Source organism: Culex quinquefasciatus, chromosome 3 (assembly GCF_015732765.1).
Source record: "Culex quinquefasciatus strain JHB chromosome 3, VPISU_Cqui_1.0_pri_paternal, whole genome shotgun sequence".
In the NCBI taxonomy this organism is placed as follows: Eukaryota; Metazoa; Arthropoda; class Insecta; order Diptera; family Culicidae; genus Culex; species Culex quinquefasciatus.
Window position 1 is genome coordinate 108,896,752 of NC_051863.1, and position 24,114 is coordinate 108,920,865.

Sequence of the window (24,114 nt, forward strand, 5' to 3'; positions counted from 1 at the left end):
AAATGGACACTTTGCCGTTTTGTGCGGTGGATGAAACCATCACCAATCGATTCCTCGGATTTTTTACAAAAGAAACACTATTTTTCATACCAGGGAACCAGCCGCGTCCAATTAAGTCCGATTTTGGGTTCCATTTCGCCCACTGTGCACCGGGGGGTGAGTGTATTGCAAAAAAATATTTTTTTATTTAATGGGCAATGAACCATTCAAATTTACCTAAAATGGGGTCGCCGAGCTTGGATTTGATGTTACAAGCAAGAAAATAAAAAAAATACGAAAAAAAAATTTTGCTCGTGATTCGATTATCCAAAGTTGGATAATCGAACTTCGAATAATTGAAACTTCGGAAAGTCAAATTTGGACGGTATAGCCTTTTGAAAAGCAACACTGTTATTAAGATATTTTAATCTTACTTAATCAAATCGAACTTAAGCCAAATTACAGTCCGAAGAAAGAATCCTCGAAGAATTTGTGATTGGATAACGCAATGTTCTGAAAAGTAAAATGATTTTCTATTTGAAAATAGGTTCTATACATTTTTAATATCCTTGTTTGGTTAATATTATGGAAGTTTGAATTTAGGCAAGTTTTTTTTAAAGCTTTTGTATATTTTTGAAATGATGAAATTTCCTAACCAATTATTTTATAAATATTCGATTCGACAAAATTGCATTTCAGTTGCCGAAACAAACTGTTAGCAATAAAAGATTCCAATATTGCATGACTGACCCTTTAAAATTGGCAAGGCTAAGTGCTGTATCAACTGCAATATACCTTGTAAGTTTTTCTTGTCCATTTCTTTTTGTGTTTTTTTGTATTAGTCATTTGTATAAGCCATCACAGAACATATCATTTTTCACCACACTCTGGCAGTTTGTTGCTCCTTTTTGCCATTCTAATTGTTGCGGGTGTGGTGACCGGTAAATGGAAATGCCCACCACACTCTATTGGACTGGCTTTTTCTAGACTCTTTGTGTATAAATAACGCTGACTAGCCACTTTTGATAACTCCAAGCCGGGTCCACAACTGACCAACGCGTTTACCACTCTGTCCTTTGAAGGTCAAGGGTTTATTGTAGCTGCCGTTTGCCGGGATTTTTCGTTTCGTCTTCTTTTTTTCTCTCTTGTTTTCTACATATTTATATTTAAGCGAAGAAACTGCTATCGCGCAATAAAATAATGTTAACAGCTCGTGGCAAGTGTACACCATCAATCATGTGTGAAAGTCTTTCATTTAAGTCGACAAAAATGGTAATCACTTTTTGACAGGACATTTGAGCATTTTCATGGAGACGCATGGTACTTCATCCGATCCACTCCAGGTTTTAGGTTTTAAAAACGCCCACCACACGACACCGATCATTCACCCAAAGCTCAACAAAAAAAGAAAGCCTCACTCATTACTTATGCGACGCGTCGCTTCAAATGAACTCTATCAAAGTGACAGCAGATTCAACATGCACGAAACGAACGTCTGGTTGGCGGGTGAAACGCCTCATGTTTATTCTAAAGCCAGTTCTAATGAGAAAAATTGACCGTTGGCATTCTTTTTCTTCACTTTTGATCACGCAACCCCGGAGAGCTCCGGTCAACTTTTCGGTGGTACGCGGGTTAATCGCACACAATCTCAAGCTTCTTTATGTACAATCAAATGGTGGTGATGACGGGCCGGACAGGCAGACAGCGTTTGTAATTTGCTGCTGCTGAGCTTTGGTAGGAGCTTTCATCCGGCTGCCGATAGAACCAGCACCGACTTGACTTTCAAGTTCATTACCAGCCGGTGGAACCAGCCATTATGTATTGTGCGCTGTAAAATTGTCCCGATGAAAGATCTCCAGTCGAGTGATAAGAACCGGTGTCAGGTGAAAGAATTATACTAATTATTGCCAAGGACACGCAACGTTTTTTGCTTTTTTTTAAGTTTCAAAGGATAAAAAAATCTACATCAGAATGGATCATAACGAAGGACAAATGGTTTTTAAATCCATTGAATGCCCATTTTCGCACAAATTTCCCATATGCCAAAGACAGCAAGCTGAGCAAAACGCAGGGCAAGTTTGTTCCACACATGAAGCTACATGTTAAGTTTTCGCGGAAAAACTATATTTCCTCCAATAACAAAGTACTGTATATTTTTGGGAAGCGGTATATCTATTGTCAGATAAAATGTATAATTTTACCTCTGAAAATTTGTAATTTTACCACTATTTTGGTGTAATGTCACTTTTTCAATCTAAATTGAGGTAAACTTACATAATAAAAGAGGTAATATTCAACCTTCAAAAACTACATCTTCCAAATTAGCACATTTTTTTACTGCGTGCATCAATAACTCAAAAGTGATGAAAATGGATTTAGGACATTTATGCAAACAGAGACAGTTTAGAACTCTCAACTACAACACATCTTCATAAATTTCCTACTAGAGCGACAATGAAAAAATACATTATGGCAAGGGTCCCGATTTTCGGCTCAAACATCAAAAATCACTCACTCATCGCCGAACGAATCATTGCCGACTGGAGTGTGCAACACACACTCAGCGAAACAAATACTTCGTGAATTTCTTTGCCTACTCCGACCGTCGACCCGAGTCACAAAAGAATATGTTCATAGAAGAGAGAATCTAACAAAATACCAGCGAGGAGCTCACTTGGCCTGAGTCAGCTTTGAGCGACATCGCGCTCTGAGCCATTCGCTGTACTACCCAATTGGAGTGAGAGGGAGAGCAAAGGAGAGTATTCAGTAACGATTGGTGCTGAAGTGACAAACGTGAGGAAACGCTCAGAGCAGTTTTTCGTCGCGATCGATTTGTGATCGCGAGTGATTGAGTCTTTTTGGAGCAATTAGGACCATTGCATTAGGGACACACCCTGTCTCGATTCTTTAGGCAAGAATAAGTCAATTTTGAGTCAAATTGATTATAGTTTTGGGGTCGCTGATGAGTGTTGACCTTTGGAAAGGTCGCTAGAGGGTGACGAGCGGAAATTCTCGGGAAATATTTACCGGGAATTAGGCATTTTTTGAACTTTCCCATTCCGGGAAATTTGGTCGAGAATCGCAGACATTTGGACACTTATGAATAGTTATCAAAATAATATACATATAGCCAATAAGATACATTATATGAGTTCAATTATAGAAAAAATATATAACGATTCTTGGGATCGATGCATCCTTTATTTGCCAATTCAGGACTAGTAAAATTAAACTGGTAACAAAATTTCAATACCTAACTGTATTTGGTGACAAAACACAACCATAAAGTTGGGGGGCTAGAAGCTAACGTAAAAAAATAGCAGTTATAGTCCAGATATAAAAAAAACTGAAAAGTTATATGAATTAATTTAAATTCTCTCCTCCAGTTCTGTTTTCCTTGTTATTGTTAATACTTTTTCACATATTTAAAGTTTACATAAAAGGTAAAAACTAAATTTAACATTCAATGTGACTTTTGTTCATTGTTTGCCATAAATAAAGCAGAAAATTATAGAAATTTTAAACTATTTCGACGTCGACGTGCTATCATGTCGTACGTCGCTTTTTGACGTTCCGAGAAAAACGCGTTTAAATGTTTTACCTTGAAAAAACTAAAACGAGAGCACGCAATGTAAACAATAACAAACACGTTTTGTTTGGTTGTCCATTCTGTGCATTTCCCCGAAATTGGATGAATTTGGTTGCGGAAACCCGAGTTATAATTACAAATGTTTACGGTAGTCGAGCTCGTATCTGTGTCAAACGCGTTCTGACCTGAAATCCCTTTGGCCAATTGTCGCACGTGCAGCAATTTTTAGGCTGTGTCAAGATAGCACGACAAGATTGAAACTCCTTTCATATGAAAAGTGACAAAAATGCACCGAGTTTTTTTCGGTTTTTATGGAATATCTCAGGATTGAAATCGAATTTCGGGGATCTGTGAAGGTCAAAAGGTGAGCTGCACAAAATGGCGTTCTTAACCCAATTTGGCCCAAAATGCACGTACGACAAGTTAGCACGACAGATAAATAGTTCTGTGTAAAACATAAAATTCCCGGTTCCCGGGAATTCCCGGGAAATATCAAAACTCGATTCCCGGAAAATTGAAAATCTTGGAAATCATTAGTATTTTTCTCATACAAAGTTCAACGCTCAAAAGCGACCTCTAAACCATAACCGATTTTGCCAAAACCAGGGGGTATCCTTAAAATCCGTTTTTTTTTTGTCACCCAAATGTAAGCCAATCATCGAAAATTCAAGTGTTTTGCGAACTAAATCATGTGTAAAACACTTCAATATGTTGTGAGAATTTGCTCTGGGAAGCTGGCATTTAATAAATTAAATAAATGTTACTTGAACAAATGCTTTTTTTACTATCCAAATTTCATATAAAAACTTTTATTATAACTACAATGTACATCAACAATCGCCAACAACAACAAAACTAACTATCTGATATGTACATTAGGTACCATGTTTGCTATCAAATTGTACTAATTGACCAACTATTCTGTAAACATCACCAAAAAATGAAGGCTTCTACAAGTATACAAGTTCGCAGCAGGACTTCAGCCGTTCTCTCTCCCAAGAAGCCACCACCAACCGGTCAAACGGAAGGAGTCTTATATACTTTTACTCACATGCCACATCTGGAAGCCCCCAAACGAAAAACGAAGTGCCCATCATAGACCGGTTGAGGTATTGTACAACATAGCTCCCCGTGTGTGTGGTGTCGCCAAACCGCGGCAGGTCACCTGCCCACCTGTCCCACCTGGTCTTCTCGAAAGCTTTCGTTTCGTTTTTGTGTTGGAAAAGCTTCCACTCTCTCTCTCTCTCTCGGCAACAACGAGGTGGTGCTGGTCATTACTAAGGACTGACCACATAGCGAAAGGTTGTCCACGATGGTCATTCGCAAGTCGGCTGCCGTCGAGTTTAGTCCAGTTTCCTTAGTGTTGTCCACACTCTGGTGGAAGTTTTCCCTTTAGTTGGTGTGACTATGTGAATCAGTTGCTATGTTGGACACTTTGCCAGATAATGGTTGAAGATGTTCTTCGTGTGGTGATCATGGTGGTTGAAGAGCCGGAAATGTGTTTGAAATCCGTGGAAGTTGCTGTGATTTTGTGTTAAAATTCCGTCGTGCACAGTTCTCTTACGATATCGACTTTTCCTCCGTTTCTCTGCATAATTCATTAGTGGACTTCACCTTTATTTGGGTCAGAGAAGCGTTTTCTGTTTGTACCAGCCCAGGTTTCCTCGTCCGTGACTTTTCTTCCGGTGGTAGAACGCCATTTTCCGTTTTCAACGGCGACGACGCAACGTGGACGTCGCGCAAAATTGCCACCTTCCAAGGAGGAGGGCAAAATAACGGACACTTTGGTGAAAAGCCACGTTCAAGAACGTTCGATCGGGAAGCCTTTTCCGATGCCTTCAACCGCCATTGGCCACCCTGGGAGAACGGGAAAATGGTGATTGATATCGAATAATTGTAGCAGTAAAATGCCACCATACGGACGGTTTGTGTTGAAAAATGAATAATTCAGTTGATTTGAGTGAAACGACCGTGAATCCGCGGCCAACATCGAACTAAGTTCAAGACCTGCTCGCAGTCGCCTTCGTAGGAGTCAAGCAGCGGACGAAAATGCCAACGTTTTCAACGGCGGCGCGTCAACAGGAGGAACTACTAGAAGAGAGTCCCGCGTTCGCCGTAGTGCCGGTCGACCACTTTCGCGGTATCGGAAAGCCCAATGCGATCGTCCGACCTCTGCGCCACAACCGGGAAGTGATCGAGGGTCAGCACATTATACATCTGCACCCGGACTACAAGCTGATCCACGACCTAGAGGCACAGATCATTCGCAACAAGAGTGACAGCAATAACAACATTGGTAACATCACCACCACCACCACCAATAACACTAACGTCACCTCAAACGCCGTAGTTTCGACCAAGAAGACGGACCGCAGACACAATGAGTTCACCAAGGAGTTGGACGCCAAATTGAGGCGCCTGCAGAACGACTCCTCCAAGCGGTCATCGAAGAATGTAGGTCGTCCCAACAAATCCTCCCACACATGGTCTCGAAACTCTTGGTATTGGGCTAGGTATAGCATCCCAGCTGGGCAAGGACTCCACTCCACTGTCACTATGCATGTCAAATAGGGTTAAGGGTGTTTTTCCTTTCTCGTGCGGTGTGCGTCATAACGCCGGCCGGATAATCTATACGTGTCATCGGACAATTACTTGGAGTGAGGTACTGTGTGCTGTGTACATCATTCATACTGTTGTTTGACCACCATCGGTCACTTTTCATTTCAATATGGGCTTTTTCCATCTGTTTTCACTATCTATTTGGTTCAAGGAAAGTTGTCACTTGGTAAATTAGGTTGGATCAATACGTTTCTACCATGTCATCAAAGTAACGATATTACACATTTGTATTTCGCTCATTTATAATTTGTACAATTGAAAAATACTTTCAAGGAATTGATATTTATCATGGAGGCTGGATTGTAAATATCAATAGGAACAATTTTTGAATTTTGATTTATCTTGCATACCTGCAATACACTTTTAATTTTAAAGTTATGAAACAACACAAGTTGATTTTATCAGCACTTGTCTTATTAAAACGTAAATATCCGTAAATGTTATTTACACTGTTTACCTCTTCATTGAGGAAGTTTCCCAAAACCTTATCAAATTTTGCTATTCTTAGGTTTCTGATAGGCTTTGATTCAAGAAACAAGTTTGTAGAATATCGCTAAGCGCTAGGAATTGATCCCGAAAAGATACAGGATATTTTTTATCGAAGTATGGAAAAAAAACTATAACGTAGGGAAACTATACCCTTTTTCAGCCTTTTTCTATTATCGGCCTATCAGCGCATTGATCATGAACTACAGCTTCATAAAGTGTTTTTAACTTTTCCAAAGTAATAAATAGATCAAATAAAAGTGAGCACGCAACTCTCCATTGATGGTACATCTGAAAATGTTGATTTAAAAGCGGAAAACGGCAAACGTGATGAGAATAGGTCGTACGGCTGAAAGTGATTAAAATGGGCATATTTCTCGTACTCTAAAAATTTATATGTATAGGAGACCTTTCTCGAAGAAAAGTTAAAACGTGAAAAATAAATTAATTAAATTTATTGTAGGGTATTTTAACCATAAGTGGAACACCTAGTAGAGCCGAAGCACATTTATCACAAATTTTCAATATTTTAAGCACTTTTTCATAACCCTTTGTACAAAACAATGAAAACTGAAGTCTTTTGAACTATTTTGACTATTTGTTTCATCAGTTTATTTGTTTTTGAGCAGAAAAATTGGCATTTGGAAAAAAAGTTTTTTTTGCCTGTTATGGACCCCCTTTTTCCTATAGTGGACCCGGGTCCATAATCCGATTGTGGACCCGGGTCCACTATAAGCAAACTGTTATTTTTATACCAAATTTAACCGATATTTGATGTTTTGATGAAGTTCAACTTTTCAGCACCCTTTTGAGCATTTATTTTGAAAAGTGTTGCTATTCGATTCTGTTATTTTTGGTACAGAAAAGTAGGCTATTTCGTCGTTCAAGAATGACAGGAAAAGTAAGTAGTTTCACGACGAAATTGCAAAAAATATCATTTCAAACTGCAATTATGATGTTTCAGTTGAGTACAATTGACTTTAGTTTTAATTACTTATAATTTTTTACGGTTTCAGAATTTTTTGTACTTTTAACATGAAAACAGCTATATTTATACTCATAATTGAAAAAAATATGCGTTTAGGTTGATAATAACAAGCATTTATTGTATGTTTAAGAGAAACTTTTGCTTAAATACACAGTTTTCTTCATTTTTGAAGGTATAATACACAGGGGTCCACTTTTGGAAAAGTTAGGATTTTCGTTGTCCTATATTGGACCCCCTAATTTTTGCTCGAAAATGAGCAATTCTTCGCTTTATTTTAGTATAGTTCCTTAAACTTACAATATTTCGAATTGCTGAAGTTAAATAATCAGTCAAAAAATGATTGGATAGTCAATTCAATCATAAAATATAAACACAGTTTTGTTGATCTAGATCTAGACAAGTAGTTCGAATACTATGTAAGAACATGTGTTATCGTATAAGTCCGGATGATGGATATGCGAGCAGAAATCAACTTAAATAAAAAATCTAAAAGTTCGAATATCTGGTAGCCTTTTGCCTTCCTCACTGAGGTAAGGCTATAATCCTGCTCTAAAAATTAACTAAAAATGAAATTAAGTGCGAATCCATCGTCCAAACCGATCGTTGGTTCGGTAATCGAAAAAGCTGCCCAAAGATTCTGAAGGTTTGACGATCTTGCAACAGTGCCTCATGTTTTTATAAGAAGGGGAACATCCATAAATCTCGTTTTTTCCTACTTGAAACGAAGACTGAGATGCTCAATTCGTTGGGGTCTTTAGAAACACGTGCACTTTGAATTTTTCAAAAATATATAGTCAGATCTAAAAACCAAGCCACTAGGTTATCTCTTTAGATTTTCCAAAAAAAAATTATCACCCTAATGGAACAATCAAAACAAATCATTCCTTGTCATCGTCGTGCAATTTTAACATTTACCCATATACATAATTTGAAAAAAAACATTGAATTATTACACGACGACTACAATTTACTATCAATGATTCAGTTCCATTTCATTTATATGGCAGATTCTTACCGTATACTTGTTTCAAAGTGTAGAAAGTTTCTTGGCCTATTTGTAAATGGGCGTTTCGATTCAACTTGTTTTACAGCGACGCGTGTAGTTAATTGCAATTGTTTTATAATTGCACTTCTTACCTTCGTTTGTGACCCTGCTTCCCGCTGCAACTAGCCCAATACCAAAAGACCCCGCACCAAAACCAAAGAAATTGAATCGTTCTTTGGACTACAACCTTTAATTGATAAATACTTCAAATGCATTTGTACAAACGCGAACCAACAGGGAAGTTCCCAGGAGGTTGACGCCAAGCGGAAACCGCTCTTCATCACAACCGTCCCGAAGGGGGTGTTCCTCCAGCCGACCAAGGAACTCCCCACGCTGGTCCCATCGGCGTCCACCTTGAGACGGATTTACGCCTACGAGAGCCGGCCCAAGCTTCTGACCACAAACAACCTTAACAACAACAACGATATCAATCATCCGAACCACAATGTCGAGGGCGATTTGTACAAACATAAAATCATCATCGCCCAGAATCAGAACTTGGAATCGCAGCCGCAGCACAATACCAAGGGGGCGACCGCTTTTATCAGCGCCACCGTCAACGTTCCGAGGCACAGCTGCATCAATCGAAATGCCAGGTAATTGCCGGGGAATGGTGTGTGCGTGTGATTGTGTTTGTATTTGTTTCCGTTTTCTTTCCTTGCGACGTCAAGGACGATCGGACGGACGGACCGTTGAGCCGTTCCATGCTGACGGGGACTTTTCATCAATTAGCTTTGGCCGGCAGGTTGCTTCTGGTTGATTTTTTTTTTCGTGGGAATCGAGACTGTCCATGGAAATGATTGATATTGTGGTCTGTGGACCTGAAATTAAGGGTCCGAAGTTTCGATTATCCGAAGGTTTGTATGGGACTTCGGATAATCGAATCACGAACAAAAAATTGTTTTCGTTTTTTTTCTTTTTCTTGTTTTTTTTTTTGAGTCCTGTGACCCCATTTTAGTCAAATTTAAGAAGTTGATTGCTTATTAAAAAATAAGATGCATTTTTTCAATATTTCGTCACCGCCATATTGGCCGCCATCTTGGATTAAAAAAAGTAAATCACTTTAGCGTAGTTTGAGGATCATACTTAAGCTCGACAATCAAAAATAAGACAGCGACAAAAATTTCTTGATTCAATTATCCGAAGTTTCGATTATCCGAAGTAAAATTTTTCCGAGGCCTTCGGATAATCGAGTCTGGACTGTACTTAACTGTCAAAAATCGTGAGACATGCCATTTCATGGGAAATTTAATTTACTTTTCGAATCTGTATTAACCCATAAGGGTAATTTGTTTCACTTAGACATTTTTTTACATTTTAATATTACGTGTTTTTTTCTAACTTTGCAGAGTAAAACAATGTTCTACAAAGTTGCAGAGCAGACAATAACAAAAATTATACATTAACATAAGGGGTTTGTATGTTTTCTTCACGAGTTATCCGAATTAAAAAAAAAAGTTGATGATTTTGACCATTTTTGACAAATTTTTCAAAGTTTTTGCCCCATAAAACCAAATTGTGTGCTTTTCAAAGATACTGCCGCTCGTCATACTTTTTTTTGGAAAAAATATAATTTTTGATGAATATACGTTTTTTCGGAATGTTAAGTACGCCATCAAATCGAGCGTGCAATTTTACACAACAGTTCCTTTGACACCAAATTTCTATCTCTTCACGATTCCGAGCTACAAATCACTGAAAAGCGTGTCCTTATTAACATCCAGAAAAATGAAATGGGTCGTACCGCTCCACCGTCACGAGGTATCGAAAAATGGACCTCGGATTCGTGATCAGGGACCAAAATTACCCCTTAGATCAAAGTTTCACGAAAATCGAAGAGGGGTCGGGGAAACTGCTGTGTGAGTTGGCGGAGAATGACCCTTTATTAAATATTTGGTATTGCGCAATTCCCACTAACTTGGACTTCGCACTATATTATTATTATCGATCGCACTAATGCGACTTGTCAAACTGCCTTGGGAAATTTAAATTTTCCTCAAAAACGATCAAAGCGAGCCGAGGTTGCTCGCTCGTTTTCACCTGTCAATCGCACTTTTAAAATGCTAAAAGTTCTGTTTGGTGGAAACTACGGCTGGAAAATTAAATAAACATGGCCATGATCGATGACGACCAACTTTTTCAAAACATTTTTTCGTTAAATTTCGATAACTCGTGAAATACGTTTTTTCGGAATTCTGAGTACGCCATCAAATTGGGCGTCTAATTTTACATAAAAGTCCCTTTGACACCAAATTTCTATCTCATCACCGTTTCAGGCTGCAAATTATTAAAAAACACCTCTTTTTTCGCATGTTCTAAAATGGAAGGGGTCGTACCGCCCCTCCGTCACGAGATATAAAAACGGACCTCGGATTCGTGATCAGGGACAAAAGTTACCCTTTAGGACAAAGTTTCACGCGGCGTCTAAGGCGTCGCGAGGCGCAAAGCATATCTTTTTTGCCGGGGCCGATTTTTCGAAAAAATGCCAAACTTTGAAGGCCTGTACCGAGCTCCAGGGTGCTCCAAATGTCAATGTTATATATACCAAAAGATGCGCAAGGATCTGGCCTACACGCCAGTGATGTTTTTGGTAAACGCATTGGATGCCAAAATGCCTCAAAAAGTGACATTTTTGAAAAAATCTTTTTTTACGGGTTAAATCCCATTTAAAATTGAAGGGCGGAGCGCCAGCTCCTGTTACGTCCAATCACGCTCATATTTTGGATTAGGGCTTAGTATGCCCACCGGAACAAACCCTTGAATGCCCGCCAAAAAGTCATTTTTGTTACACTCTAATGTTTATACATCAACATTTTTATAATTGTCTGCTCTACAACTTTGTAGAACATTATTGCACTCTAAAACCCCTTGCAGGTTATTGCAAATTCGAAAAATGCATAAAATTTCCTATAAATTTACATGTCCACAAATATTTACAGTTCATAACGAACTCTATTGTACCCTATTGCAATTCCAACTTTTTGGAGAACAGTAATTTACGCATCATAGATAATTTTGATGATGATTTTCCTTTACTTTATGAATAATTATGCCGATCTTGACAGAAGTATTATTTTTCCTAACATCAAATTCAACAGGTTCTTACTAGTTTGATCCGATTCCACTGAGAATTACATGTTTTGACTCCTCAAGACGCCGTATTTCACTTTTTTGTTCAGCTCAAAAAATATTATCTACAAAATGTGCATGAACTTAATTAAATTTTGCCCTCGTTCTTATCTTAACTATAAGGGCTTTAAGAAATCTATTTAACTAGTGTCGAATAAATCAAAATTAGTAACTTTCTCAACAAATATGTGATTACCGCAAATTTATTACTACAAAAACATCAAATTGAAAAAAAAGAACGCACACAAGTAAACCTCACCTAGAACATAGTTGCATGCAAAACGTCTCAACCCCCGGAAGAGTGCAAGGCTGTTTCTGGCGCTATTTGCGTTAAAAATTATGCAAATTCCCAGCGGCAAAATAAAGTCTCGTGTCGCTTTATGGCAGTGCATTTTCCAGGTGATTTAATTTTACAACTCCAAGCCTTAGTGTGGCGTGACCTTTGTCGGTGGGAAAAAAGCGATTCCAAGTCCTTGAAAGATTTATCTGAACTTCAAATAAACCGCTCCCCGAGTGCCCCTCGAGGATTGGCCTTGTAATGAAATAGCTTTGAACTACTCGTAAATCGCTTCCGAATCAATGTTCAATCAGCCACTTCATGTTTCTTTCATTGGTTGTTTTTCTTTCACATAAATCATTCAGGTGCAGAATTCACGAGAAACCACGTTATCACCCCCACGATTGTGTTCCACGATTTACAAAAGTGACCTGTTTTCCCTGTTTGGCCCCAATAATCCACCGCATTTTCCCCACTAGTCAAATGTTATGTGGCACACAATAATAGTCCCACATGGTGGTGGAAGATGGGTGGTTGAGCGGAGAAAAAATAGAACATTCCCCTTCCCCCAAGCTTGAAAAGGTCTACCCAAAATACCGGGTTCTGCTGACTAATAAAGTGTGACCTTCCGGATAACAAAAGCACAGCAGTACGGCGAGTTAATCAATATTTAGCTGACCGGCACATATCAGCAAAGTTAAATATAAATTTTCATGTAATAATGTCTAAGAATATTTAGTTTCATCCTATTCCCGATCCTGGTATTGATTGTTTTAACTAATTAAAACAATGCAAAATTTATTAAATGTTTTCATAGAACCAGTGATTGTTTGTCCAAATTTGGCGTTACACTTTTAAACAACTAAACACACATTTTAGGTGCTTTTTGCCTTTCAGCACTCATCGTTTTGAACTTACTTGATAAATCTCGTTGTATAAATCTTCTTTTTTCAACTTGTTGCATAAACTACTATTAAGGGGTTACATACATGTAAATCGTCAAATATATCCGAGGTTGGTGAGCGCACACATTGAAACTTTTTAATAATCGTTTTGCATGTCATTTAAATGTACATTTTCATCAATATGAAGACATTTTGATGTACCATTGCTGAATAGCGGTTTTAAGTTAGCAGTTTCAAAAAACAGGTGCCACGATATCTCAACACTGCTTTGACCAAATCAGCTCAGCGGTCCTGTGTGCATGGCGAAGGTCGATTTTCGAAAACTTGATTTTATAAAAAGATAAAAATATTTTTATGTTTTTCATATAAAAAAAAGTCAGTTTTTGATTTTTGTATTTTTAAAAAAAGGAAAATTTCTAAATCGGGCTTTGTCATGCACACGGTATATGTCTTGGGAGTCTTCACCCTAAATTTCAGCCAATTTGGTCCATCCCATCTCGAGATATCGTGGGCACCCGTAAATCAACTCCTTGTTTAGAGAAAAACGTTTATTAAGGTTTTATGGTGGCATCTTGATTGCTTAATATTTGGGCAATCACCGCAACCAATAAGCAAGAGCTAATTAATGGGTTCTAACAGGGTTTTATGCCTCGAACATAAAACCTTGTGAAAATAAAAGCTAAATGGCTTCCAATAAGGTTTTATGAAAGTTTTAAGAGAGTCTTGAAAACCCAATGGCAATGTCATGCCAAACGGTTTTATCGCATGCTTCTTTAAAACCAAGAGTGTTTTAGCTGTCAAGTGCCATTGGGCATGCAAAAGCTTAATTAAAACCACAAGCTCCAGAAAAAGCTTTTAACGCGGTCAATTAGCAGTGCATAAATATGGCGCTAAACGCGTGTTCTGATTAAATGTGATTGACCGCCCTCTTGGTTGAAAAAAAGAGAACTGACAAATTTGATTTCAATTTGACGAAAACACTCATTTATGCTGAATTTCTGATATAATTAGTATAGCGATTGATGTTTATAAATAATTTGAACATTTTTTTCAAAGAATTGCTAAAAAATATTTTTGACATTAAAAACTATGATTACAAATAATGATTTTTTATGAAGCGAGATGATTTTTTTTGGCTCTATCTCCCCTACATTTATCAATAAAATTTCAACCGCTGCTGAATTTGAGCCACCAATTACAAGAAATAAGCTTTCAAATTATTTTGATTATTTCCAATATCTATTATTTATCATCGCCATTTTTGCAAACAATCTCCATTTTATCATTTGGTAAGACAAAGACTTATTTTTTGCCAAATAAAATCTATTTGGCATAAGAAGTTTGAAGACGTATGAAATCGTCTGTTGTGTGCTATCTTGTGACAACGACCATTTAGTACTAAAAACAAGAGAAATTTTCCACATTTTCCAACAACATGTATGACGTGTCACAAGCGTGCACAATCATTTTGATGATAAATTGGTCTATGTCACAAGTGTGCATTGCGATATCCGGGAAACGGAAGCGAGTTCCCAAAATCGGGTTAACCCTCTACAACCTAACCCCGCCTCTAGACGGGCTTCAATCTAAAAAATCGCCAAAAATCCATTTTCCAACCGATTTTTGATCTTTAAAAATTGGAAAGAAGAACTCTTAAAATTTTAGAAAAGTTCAGGGTTGGGAGTTTAACTTGTTTTATGTGACTTAGCCAGTGTTTTAAAAAATGTCATTTTTTTAGGGGTCAACTTTGGCTGTGTTTTTTACTAACATTTCCTATAATTTCAGTAAAAAGAAGTATGCAGTAATTTTTGTAGTGTCCCAGACTATGCCTCTACGCATTTTTTCGCAATTTAAATGATGATGGTGCCATTCTATAGCAGAAAATGTGAAAAACATTCAAAAAATTGAAAAAATGACTTAAAAACGTGAAAAAATTAGATAGGCAAAATGTAATTATATTAGATGGTAGAATAGGCCAAATACTACCAAAAACAAACATAAACTAAACAAGATAAATGCAAATTAAAATACTAAAAATAAAACAAGAAAAACATAAAACAAGAGAAGTAAAGTTTTTCGTAGAACAAAAGTTGCTCAAAATGACCTCCTGAACACGGGAAAAATAAATATTTTCGAAAAAAAAATTTGGGCAGTAGAGGGTTAAAGCATCTTGTAGTGTTTGTTAAGTATAGCTTAACTCATTTTCGACCAAAATGGTCTATGTCACAAGATAGCACACAGCTGACGAAATGTCATTTTTCCTTAACTCCTGACTAGATTTTAACAAAGGTTTTAGGCTGGTACAAATATTTTTAAAAGTTTTTGTCACCCCCCCCCTTCAAAATTGGCCCGAAAAATCAAGGGGCAAAAAAAAATATTTTTACAATAAACTTCAAAATTTCAATGAAAATTCATGTGCAACCAGCTGAAATCAAATTAAAATACATTCTTCTGCGTTTAAAATCATTTTTAGCATGTTTGGGTTTATTAAAAAATCTTAAGATTTTTTGAAAATTTTCAATGCAAAAACTTTTTTTTCGATACAATTTTTGTTTTAGTCAGATCTTAGTTTTTTAAAACTAATGATTGCAAAACAACTGAACTAGTGTAAAATGCATTTTAAAACACTTTTTTCATTTAAATGTAAAGACTATGGCTTGTTATTTCAATTTTTATATTTTTTTTATTTTTTTTGCCCCCCCCTTGACCTCGGCCAGGGCCGAGGGACAAAAACTTTTTTAAATATTTGCATCGGCCTTATCAAGGCTTTGTGAGGATGTTTTTAGGATTCAGTTGAAAAGCAGTAAACTCCTATGTAGGTTTTATAAATAGTGACAACCTTAAGCGGAGGTCCTTCTGGGTTTTAACAGCGGTTTATCGGGGTTCTGGGGAGGCTGTTACGACTTAGTGGTTTTAATGTTGGTTTTGGCTGATAGGTTTTATAGCGGTTGTGACAGCTTTTGTTAAAGCCTAAAATGTTACTTGGGAGTTCGCTTTGCGCATGGCAAAATTGTGAACCTCAATCATCTCTTACTCAGTTTAGTCATGTAATATCTTCGTGAAACTTTCATGTTTTCAGTAAATTTAGTGATTTTTTTGTTTTTGTATATATCTTCTAAATGGTCCTCATCATTCCTCAACTTTGAAGAAGATATCAAATAGATCAGAAAATCCCTTTGTGTTTGGACCGATGCCAAAATTGTATGAAGAGTTATATGGACGAACCAGTGACGAAAGATGTTTTTTTGGCCATAGGGAAGCATGAAACAAAGTTTTAGCCAAATACTTAAATATAAGAAAACCCATTTCCGGATTTCGGGAGAATTACTTAAAAGTAAAGAGGATCGCCGATTTAGCTGGTAAAAAAGCTATGGAACAATATTTTCGAAAAAATATGCATTTTAAGTAAACAATCGAATTCCAATGTTAACCAAAAATATGTTCATAGTTTTTTTCAAAGGTTTAAAGGTAATACATATTTAATTAATAGACATAATATGTACTATGTAAACGTAGTATGAAAATGCCAAAACATTGACTTGGGTATATATGAGTAAGCAATCAATTGTAAAAATAAACGTAAAATAATATTAGATCGAGAGTTTCCTGTTGAGCTTCAGCTTACCGAAGAAGCTTTGTTAGTTAGTGGTCGATTTTTCTCATTCTGCAGCCATTATGGAGAACACCCCCACCGCGGTTATGCTTTGCATATTTTCCTGCGTGTAATGTAAACTCGCTATTACTTCTAAATTGCAAGACTGTCTTATAAACCAAATTATGCTGTCACACAACTGCAATTTGAATATGATAAGACATTTTTTAATGATTAAATTCTAACTATGTTAAAATTTAATTATCCACATAAGACCAATATGAAACTAAGAAAGAATAGTATATACATACATCTCCAATTAAGTTCCACAGAGAACAATAACCCCTGCCGCAGGAGTTCGTCGTGACCCGACATGCAGAGCATAGTAACTAACGCCAACTCTTCTTTTGCTTCTTCTTTTTCCGGTTTTCCCAACCAGAGACCACCAGAACCCCACCACCTACCAGAATGTGATGCACGACCGGCGAGTCGTCCGGGGCAGCAACTTCACCTCCAGCAACGTCCAATCGGTAAGTTTTATCCACTACCATCGAAATTGGGAGAAAGAGAAGAGGAAAAAAACGAGAGTGAAAGGTCGATGTAGTGGTCATTAGTGAGGGGGTTTTCCCCCTTTTCACTTGGCGCCACCCCGTTCGGTTCTCTGGCCATTCTGTTTCGCCGGAAATTATCTTAGACCCCGTCGACATACGCTACATACCTACTATATATTTTCAAATTAACTATAGTGTTATTTACCTTGTTTCACTCGTTCTGTGTTTTGTATTTGGTTGTTTTCTCAAACTCCTACGAATTTACTTTAATGTTACAATTTTGTACCTACCTACCTCAGTGGAACCCTAATTTCGCTTACGCTGGTCTTCTATCAGGAAAGGTGAGTTTGGCCAATACAATACTGTCACCGCAGACAGTCTCAAAAAATCAATTTAAATCCTAAAGTTGCTAAATGTTTACCCTTTCAACTTTCGGTCCATTATAATTTGCCTTCTAGTCACAATCTTGCCTTCCTAAAAAAATCATTTACTTTGTACAATTAGAAAACTTTTGTAAATTTATTGCGGATATCTGTCTTTCAAAAAAACAAAAAAATGCATCAAAATTAGACAAAAACCACCTGATACAAGAATTAGCTGTCGCTTTCTCAACAAATTGGCTAGGCTGTCCTCCTTTCTGTACATATTGCTTCTTTGTGTGTGATATAGTTTTGCTTACCCCCAACTGTCCAGTCACTGTAAATATAAAGTGCAAGGCGCTCTTCTAATCTTCTAAATACCGTCACTGGGGTGTGTGTGTGTCAAGGTGATTTTTACAGATTTTACTATTTCTCAGGATTTTCTCAATGAAACTAAATTCGGTTAAAAGCGTTTTGTAGGGGACATCTTAAGATGACTTAGCTGAAAAATCCCATTTTGTTTGCGGATGACACTGCCATTTCCTACACCGGCCCTACTCCCACTCAAGTCATTCAGCACATGAAGGACGACATGAAGCTGATTCTGAACTATCTGGAAAACAATCTTCTCGCTTTGAATCTTGGGAAATCCAAAATGATGATGTTCCGGCTTAAGAAAATCCCTGCGCATCCAGAACTGCAAGTTGGTGAGCAAATCATCGAAGAAGTTTCAACCTTCAAGTACCTTGGGGTGCATCTGGACAACCGTCTCTCCTGGGACGCACACGTACGTGAAATTGTGGCTAACTGTGCATCACTCTGCGGTGTACTAAGAAAATTGTGCAAGACTGTTCCTCAACACGTCCTGCTCAAGATCTACTACGCTTTTATCCAAAGTCGTTACCTGTATGGAATAGCCGCTTGGGGGAGTGCACACAAAACGGTCATCAAGGAAATTCAAGTTCAACAAAATCGATGTCTGAAGGCAATCTACAAGCTACCCTACCTACACCCAACGCACGAGCTGTATCGCTTACAGAACAACATCCTGCCAATCCTAGGAATGTACACACAGAGAATTGCAGTCTTAATGTATAAGATCCTGAACAACCAAAATTTGCATCACAATTGGCATTTCAGCACAGCTCAACACCAACATGACACCAGATCGTCGAACCAAATCCAACGGCAGCGGTTCCGGACGGAATTAGGTCGAAAAAGATTCCCGATTTGTGGCCCGAACGTCTTCAACAGATTACCTGGAAGTATCAAGGAAGCAACAACGCTGACTAAACTCAAGCAAGAAATGGTACTGAAAATTCGCAGTGATATTAACAACTTTCTACCCCGTTAAAGTAATTTTAAAGTTTTGAATCGCATTATCTCACTCCCCTTTAAAAGAACAAAAGTTCATTAGGGTAGTGTAAGCCGAATGTAAAGATTTGATTGAATTCAATAAAGTAATAATAATAATAAAAAAAAAAAAAAAAAAAAAAAATCTCGTTCCTAGAACAAATCCGATCATTTTGACAGCTGTCTACAGTTGAGGTTGTATTTGAGCATAATTTTAGTTTTATTTGACCCAATGACACTCCCTCTAAGAGGTGAGATTGGGAAATTTTTTAAACGATTGGCATTTAAGGTAGAGTTCAACAAATTCCACCATATTTTGAAAAAATGTTAGTGAACTATTTAAGAACAATTTTACGTTAAAAGATTTTCGATGTTTGTTATTAAAAAAATTACGAGAGGTGTATGGTGTATCGTATTTTGAGCCATAATTACCCCCACTGACGGTATTTGTAACAATAGCAACTGAAAACGCGGTTCATTATCCATTGTTTAAAAATAGTTCACAATCATGTAGAACATTTCCCATTTAAACTAATCAAAACAATGAATGTATAAAATTCCAAGAATACAGTCCAGCCTTGATTGTACGAAGTTTCAAGGTCAATTATTCAAAGGTTTTAAAGGAAAAAAATGCAATTTAGTTTTGAATTACTTTGGCACTTTGCACATTTTGTGATGAAACATGTAAACAATTTAAAGTTTGACAGAAACCTAGTACCGTCAGTGGGGGTGACTATGGGTCAAAAAACGATACACCTCTCGTATTTTCTGAATAACAAAAACAATTTAAATAACATCGAAAATCTTTCAACGTAGATTTGTTCTTAGATAGTATACTAACATTTTCCCAAAATATGGTGGATTTTGATGAACACTACCTTAAATGCCAATTGTTTGAAAATTGACTCAATCTCACCCCGTAGAAGGGGTGACATTGGGTCAAATGAAACTAAAATGATGCTCAAATACAACGACATGGTAAAAACAAGTCATCCAACAGTGTTTCTTGTTCGAGGGAATCGTATTGACACGCTACAATGTTTGAAGTGGAGATTTTCAAACATTTGGGTAGTTTTCAAGCAATTCTAACAATAATATAAGAAAAATGATTTTTCGAAAGGTCATTTTTGGCCAAAAACGTACCCCAACTTTAGACAGGGATTTGTTCTAGGAACGAGATTTTTTCAGCGAAGTCATCTTAAGATGTCCCCTACACAACCCTTTCAACAGAATTCATTTTCATTGAGAAGAACATGAGAAATGATAGAATCCGTAAAAAATCACTTTGACCCAATCTCACCCCCCAGACCCAATGTCACTCCCACTGACGGTACTACGTTTTGTTCAGAAACTCATGCCAAACATTTTGCTACAAAAATTTCATGAAAAGATGATTTCTATAAAAAGTTCTATAACAAATACTATTACAAAAATCAGAAAAGGTGCAAAAAAATATGTACACCTTTCGAAAAATTAACATAAATAAAGTTATTTGTGGACGAATCACCATAAATCCAGTCTCCCAACTCCAAATAGGCATCCTTGACTGATTAAAAAAATAATGTGGATTGAATATAAAGTTTACTAACTACTCAGTATAAAAGTTTACATAACTCTGGAAATTCTATATAAAACTTATCTAAACTTAATTTTGAAAACTTTTAATTTAACTAAATGTCAATATATTACCATAGAATTGCTAAATAAACATTTTGGTGCGGGTATAACACCGTTTTGGGGTCTTTTTAACGGTAGAAAAGATTTTTCGTTGGAATTTCGTACCTGCCCGGAATTACGTCGTCGGAAAATCCGTCGGCATTCACACATCAACCTATGATTCACACGTCAACCTATGTGGCATCGGAAAGGGCATAAAATTTCTGATATGTTGATACCCAAACATCTAGGTTTTCTTTAAAACACACTTTTTGAAATACCTAGGTAAAAAAGTGTTATAGTTTCGTTTGAGAAACTTGCCAAAAATGTATGGACTTTCGTAATTTCGTAAATTCGTCTCGTGGATCAAAATTACTTTTTGCCCAGGTATTTAAAAACGTGGGTTTTATAAAACACCTAGATGTTTGGGTATCAAAAGATCGGAAATTTTATGCTCTTTCCGATGCCACATAGGTTAACTTGTGAATCGTGGACTGGTTCGGATGCCGGCGAATTTTGGTATGAAATTCCAACGAAAAATCTATTCTATCGATACAAAGAACCCGAAACGGTGTTATACCGTCAACTATTTTACATCCAATTAAAATCATTTTGGACTCATTAAACATGGAAAAGCCTCTCATAAATATTTTTCTTTTTTTTTACTCAAAAGTGGATCTACCTTCAAATGTTTTTTAAAAGTTGGCAAGTAACTTTTTTTACTCCAGTTATGGAATTATGCTCATCAAGCAATTTTCCAATTTAGTAAAAACCTTAAAATTCCACAGCAAATTGAAACGGTCCTTCAATTTACCAAAAACTTGGTACGGAGGCACCGTACGGTCCTACCCAGTCAGTTCAATTGGAATTCATAAACGGAATCTAATTAGAATCTTATACGTACTCCGTTTCAAACAGATTCGCACACGGAATTTAAAACGGACCTTGCGCCTCCACAATAGTTGCAACTTTAAGGTACATATATTTATGGAGACGCATGGTATTTTAAAAATCGGGGATTTTTTCATTTTATCGCTGACTTACTAAGGGAACAGCATCTAATTAAATCGTGCCTCTAATGTTGCCATATCAGGACTTTGACGTTCAATTACAGCTTTTTAAAAGCGTTTTCAACTGAAATCGAGTGATTAATAGCTCAATAGGAAATGAGCAAGCAAGCTTCTATAAATAGTTTTGCAAAATAAGTTGTGAGTAGTGAAAATCAGAAAATTGTATGGAATTACGAGCGAGTGCTAAAGCTGTCAAACGTACGATGATTTCCCCTACTTGGCCGTATTCATGCACGGTGGTTACTATTTCGATGCCTCTATGCTCTCTTATGCTAACTAGATAGGAAAACCAACAAGCTTAGTACAAGAGAGCACAGAGGCATCGATTTGATAAACTTTTAAAGTTGCTAAACCAGCAATAGGTAAGACACTATAAGATGTCCTCTTCTGCACAGGATGACTTGGCGTTAAGGTTATCAGCACAACATCTTTTCCCGCAGGAATCTAATCGACCATACGTATGTAGCTCGTATTCAAGTGTATCATCTGATTTGGAATTTCTTTACCAAATTGATAGACGAGTGCTATTTGTAATGTTTAAATTTGATATATTTTTGACAAACACAAACTGAATCATTTAATGCATGACCAAGATTATTTAAAAAGAATAAATACATGTACCATGTACGATAAATTCTAGTAAATTTGTATCAAATCATCAAATCTTCTTGGAACGCAATTCAATAAACAAATCACCATGCGCCTCCTCCTTCACGTTTTGTTTGCGAGCATGATCTTTGCATTGTAATCCTTATCCTGCTCGTTGCATGCTTGCATGTTCAGCCACAAAATACATTATTTTTAGTATCTAAGGTACAGCCAGAAAATAGATAACCGAATTCAATTGAGCCCTGTCTCTCTTCACAGGGCGATGGCGACAGCTTGCAGAAGGAACAGGAAGCACGCCGGCGTCAGATCCTGCGCAAAAAGCACGTGGCGGCACGAAATCAGCGTGGCATCATCGGCACTCCGCCTGCGGTCCGTGGCCGGAAGCACGAAAATGTACAAACCGAAAAGTACCTCGAGGAGGTAGGAGAGAATAGCTGGAGTTGAGTTGAGCTGTTTCATAGAATGTTTGCGTTTGTTTTACAGCTCTTTGTCCGTCCGCCGGAAATGGACGCGTGCTGTCAGACGGATCTGTTCCTTCACAGACCACCGTCTCCACCGTACGTGCCCCAGAAGCAGGGCCAGGACGTGGCCACCGAGATCCTCGACGGTGAGCTGTTTGACTTCGACACCGAGGTCCAGCCCATCGTGGAGGTTCTGGTCGGTCGCACGATCGAGCAAGCCCTCATCGAGGTTCTTCACGAGGAGGAAATTGCCGAGATGAAGCGCCAGCAGCAGCAGATTATGGCCATCCGGGAGGCCGAACTGGCCGAGCTGCGGCGGCTCGAACTAGAAGATCGCAAGCTAACTGCCGAAAAAGAACGCCGAATACTGCAGGATAAGATCGCTCAAGATCTGGACCGAGAAATGCAGGAACGCATCACAGCATCCAAGCTGCTGCAGGGCAGAATCGACACCCTGCTGCCGGACATTCTGGACACGGTGGAGAACATCAAGGACGAAAAGGATCGCGAAGAGTTTGAGCGCCAAATTGCGCCGTGGCTGGCCAAGGAAGTGGCCCAGGAAATTGGCCAGATGATTGACTCCAGGAGCTGCTCGAAGGTAACGTCCTTAAATTGACTACCTTCCATCTAATTAATCATTTAAACCCTTTTCAGACATTATACGTGAAGTACTCATTCAGAAGAAGCGCAACTTGTTGGGTTCGTCGTCTCCGGAAATGGAGGTCGCCGTGGACGCTCCCGAAGACGAGGTGGACTTTGAAGAGGAGGAGGAGGCTGAAGAGGGCGAACATGCTGCGGAGGCTGAGCCGGCAGAGGAAGAGAAGAACGTAGAAAACGGTGATTCCCAGTAAGATTTGTGATAGATACGGGCGCGTGCAGAATTGCAGAGAGAAGAAAGAAAAGAAATCCATTACTAAATTTTTCATCAAGAACGTAAATTATTTCGAAAACTAGCACTTATTTGAAGAATTGATATTTCAAAACATGAAAAAAAACAAAGCAAAACAAAATTCACTTAGGTTGTTATAATCAGTGAGATAAACAAAGAGAGAGATTTAACTATAGAATCGTGTTTGAAGCAATTTAGCGAGACTTTAACATTTTTGCAGTAGTGTTGCAGAGAAAGGCTCTTCAAAACCAAGAAAATTCAATTCACTTGTAATATATTCGTAAGTTTTGTCTGTTAGAATCATTGTTACTCAATAAAGCAGCTCTATATTTTCGGAATGCCTCGGTTTGATTTTTTTATTGTTGAGAACTGTTCTAAAACTAAACTTTTTCGAAATAGTTTTATTTTAATCTAGAGATCTGTGAAAATTGCATAGACTATACAATAGGATGTAACAAAAATTACTTTTTGGCGGGCATTCAAGGGGTTTATTCCGGTGGGCATACTGAGCCCAAATCCCAAATATGAGCTTGATTGGACTTAACAGGACATATATT

At 37.6% G+C, this 24,114-nt stretch overlaps 1 protein-coding gene across 1 annotated transcript; it reads left to right on the forward strand.

The window, feature by feature from the left end:
- Positions 1-4,891: 4,891 nt before the first annotated feature.
- LOC6033441 (radial spoke head protein 3 homolog A) lies at positions 4,892-23,895 on the forward strand. The gene is given in 9 exon segments (XM_038264529.1): positions 4,892-4,967; positions 5,469-6,022; positions 8,944-9,302; positions 17,049-17,139; positions 17,460-17,501; positions 22,466-22,627; positions 22,691-23,249; positions 23,252-23,266; positions 23,323-23,895. Coding segments are annotated over 8 exon segments (1,830 nt in total). The 5' UTR covers positions 4,892-4,967; positions 5,469-5,617; the 3' UTR covers positions 23,520-23,895.
- Positions 23,896-24,114: the final 219 nt, after the last annotated feature.